The sequence below is a fragment of the Limulus polyphemus genome, unplaced genomic scaffold (genome assembly GCF_000517525.1).
Source record: "Limulus polyphemus unplaced genomic scaffold, Limulus_polyphemus-2.1.2 Scaffold159, whole genome shotgun sequence".
NCBI lineage: Eukaryota > Metazoa > Arthropoda > Merostomata > Xiphosura > Limulidae > Limulus > Limulus polyphemus.
The window spans coordinates 422369-425961 of NW_013665769.1; the positions used below are offsets into that span (position 1 = coordinate 422369).

Below are 3593 nucleotides of genomic sequence, written 5' to 3' on the forward strand. Positions count from 1 at the left end.
TTTTGTTTCTAGTTTTTGACAGGCACAGGCCTTTAACAGTTTATTAGTAAAAGAATGGTTATAAAGATTTTGGGATGAAAAAATCGTAATGATGAAATAGGGATTAAACTACTCAGTTTGTGTTCATCATAACTCAACAGAATTTATTTTATGTCACTATGCAATATTCAGTTTGATATCTATCAAAACATTTTTGACATAAGCAAAACGAGGTCTTTATAGGTACTCTAAATCAACAAATTACTAATGTAAAATACAGATAAAAATTCCATAATAAATAAACATCGTTTATTCATACCAATCTCATATCACTGATTATTTAAATTTTTAATGTAAAAAACATCATAAACTAAATGCTGTTCGTAATTGGCTCATATTTTCTCAATATTTATGGCGGTAATTTAGCTGATTTAATAATTAACCTTTTTTCTTTTACTTATATACTGTTTACGAAAATAACTTATATTGCTCTACTTGTGTCCAAACAGATTGTATAAAGCGATTCGTTTCTTTCCAAAAATAATAATGCTTTTTGGCAATTTTTACATCCATACACTTAGATAGAAAACCAAACACACATTTGTATATTGATGTAAGAAAATTGTAGACTTACCCGACACATCTTGTTTAGAGGCATTGCGGTATAAACAGATGATGAAGATGAAAAACAAAAGCATATACGTTAATTTATTTTATTAGGGTATAAAATATTTCAGATCTGAAAATCATATTTCCAGCGTTGATCTACTTTGACAGTTACGTTACTTCTTACAACTTAACACTACAAAGATCTGCTATATAAAAATTTCGTATTATAAAATTGAGAAATTTCTGTAATTCCAAATTTTGCAAAGATAAAAAAACCCTGACTGATCTGTAGAAAGTTAAAGTTTCTTTGGTAAACTGGGCATTTTAATCTTTATGTTATACAATGGAACATATAAATAATGCCGTCGTCTCTTTATCAGTAACCTTAAAACAGTTTTAGAAGAACTATTTCTAAAGATTATTTATTCGACACACTAAGGTAAGTCTTGATAAATTAAGATTCTTGAGAACACAAATTCAAAATATATATACAATGTTTATTATATATCATTGTAGGAAAAGTTCACTTACCATCTAAGAATCCACAGTACAAAATGACAGGATGGAAAACAAAATATTAGCATATATGAATTATGATTATTGTAGTTTATAATTTGCAATGACTGTTAAAAGTTTTTTAAACACCCATTCTACGAGTCAAGGAAACATGTTTGATGGTTTGATTGCCAAACAAAGCTTTCTGATACTCCAGTTTTTTAAATTCTGAATAGAGATTTGAACTTTTTGCTTTATCTGGAACACGAATTCCCACCAACATGGTCGAATTCGAACTAGTTTCCAGGATATAAGGAAATATAACCAATACCTCAATCCAAAATCCAAAAAAAGCACTGTAGTGTTCGTACATATTGTGCAACACAAGATCTGGTTTTCCAGCTTTATAAAGCCGTTTTCTCCGCGGTTTTCGCGAAATCTGTCAATAGAGATGGTTGAGGAAGGCTCAAAGAAGCTTACTCGCTGCTGAGGAGTAGTTAATTATGATAGTTGCCTGAACACGAACACTTCCACTATTTTATACAAGAACACAGTCTGGCCAACCCTTTAAACTTTGCATCTTCGTGGTCGAACACTACTGAGTGGTGAGTTGTTTTGGCAGTAAAGTGTGGTTTTTGGAGGTTAACAGATCGAGACCTTATCGTTGTACATTTTAGTTTGTTATAACTTGATTAGCGGAAACCGTAACATCCCTCCGTAGCCCACTCAAAAACTTAATTCGGTCTCACTGACTCACATACTGGATGTTAATAGTTCAGTTTTAAATGCTAAACGATTTTACTCTGTTTAAAAGAAATCCCGATTACAACATCAAATATCTAACGACAATTATCTATAACACTAACGAAATTGCTTAGAAATAGTCTCATGTATATTGAAATCTTCTACACATTTCTATTAAATATTTCTTAAGTTATAGGAAAATTCTCAAATAATGTTATCTCAGTGCTTCAGTCAAATATCGTAGTGATTTGTAACTTTGTTAATTAGAATAGTTCTCATAGTGACTTGTGTCTACGAATTGAAATAGACATCACAGTGACTTGTGTCTATGAATTGAGATAGGCATCCCAATGGCTATAGAAATTGGAATAATTATTGTAGCTACTCGTGACTCAAAGAACTGGACTAGGTACCACAAAAACTAGTGTCTATGAATTGGGATAGGTATTACATTTACTTGTGTCTATGAATTGAGATAGGTATCACATTCACCATAGAAATTAGAATAATTATCACAGTCACTCGTGACTCTAAGAATTGGAGTAGATATCACAGTAACTTGTGGCTCTATGGATTGGGATAGGTATCACAGTGACTTGTGGCTATAAGTTGGAATAGATATCACTGTGACTTGTGACTATAGATTGGAATAGGTATTACAATAACTTGTGACTATGAATTGGGATAAGTATCACAGTGACTTGTGACTATAAATCAGAATAGATACCACACTGACTTGTGACTATAAATCGGAATAAATATCACAGTGACTTGTGACTATGAATTAATCCAAGGTACTTTCTTTGATTTGATTAGTCTTAGTATCATATATTGGAAATACTTTTGTTTTTAATCGGATAATAAACACGCGTTGGAAACAAATACGTTATAATACATAAAACAATACTCACTCTTATTCCCTGAAGCATGTGGAAAAGTGATTAAAAGTGTTTTTTTTTTAGTTATAAAAATACAATTTCATTTCAAAATGGAAAATGTGAAGATTTTCATTAAAATAATAACATGGGCCATATACGTTAGAATATAAAAACTTATTTTCAATACCTAGATCTTAAGACGAAATATCTTTCAAGATAAAGTATAGAATTCATCAAATAGCTGTTAGCTTTGTCTGATAAAGATAATTATAGATTATTCATTGCAGTGTCTGGCGTTTTGAATATTAGGACAAAATAGAGAGTAAAAGGCTTAACAAATAGCTAATAAATTCTTATCGTTAATATTTCCGTGACTCAGCGGCAAGTCTGAAGGCTTATAAGTCTAAAAACCGGGTTTCGATATCCGTGGTGGGTATAGCACAGATAGCCCATTATGTAGTTTTGTGATTAACTACGAAAAACTAACAAACACATTTTCTAATTAGTTGTTGATTCATCAATACACACTGCATTATCATAAAATTCCGACATTTAAACAGATATGACAATATATGTTGCTACTTAAACTGTATAGTTTTTCTAATACTTTAAATCAAAACTGATATATTACACAAGCGGAAACAGATAATCACAAATCAGTACCTGTAGGTGTAACTTGTTTATTGTTTAGCACAAAGCTACACTATGAACTATTCACAAATCGGTTCATGTAGGTGTAACTTGTTTATTGTTAAGCACAAAGCTACACTATGAACTATTCACAAATCGGTTCATGTAGGTGTAACTTGTTTATTGTTAAGCACAAAGCTACACTATGAACTATTTACAAATCGGTTTAAACAAGTTACACCTACATAATTGTTAAGC

At 30.9% G+C, this 3593-nt stretch overlaps 1 protein-coding gene across 1 annotated transcript in view; it reads right to left on the reverse strand.

The window, feature by feature from the left end:
* Nucleotides 1-1095: 1095 nt before the first annotated feature.
* LOC111084892 overlaps nt 1096-3593 on the reverse strand; it is a 44735-nt gene continuing 42237 nt past the window's right edge. The window contains exons 5-6 of the mRNA XM_022381389.1: nt 2739-2747; nt 1096-1122 (exon numbers count right to left, since the gene is read on the reverse strand). Coding sequence (XP_022237097.1) covers nt 1096-1122; nt 2739-2747 — 36 coding nt within the window. The remainder of the gene's footprint in view (nt 1123-2738; nt 2748-3593) is intronic.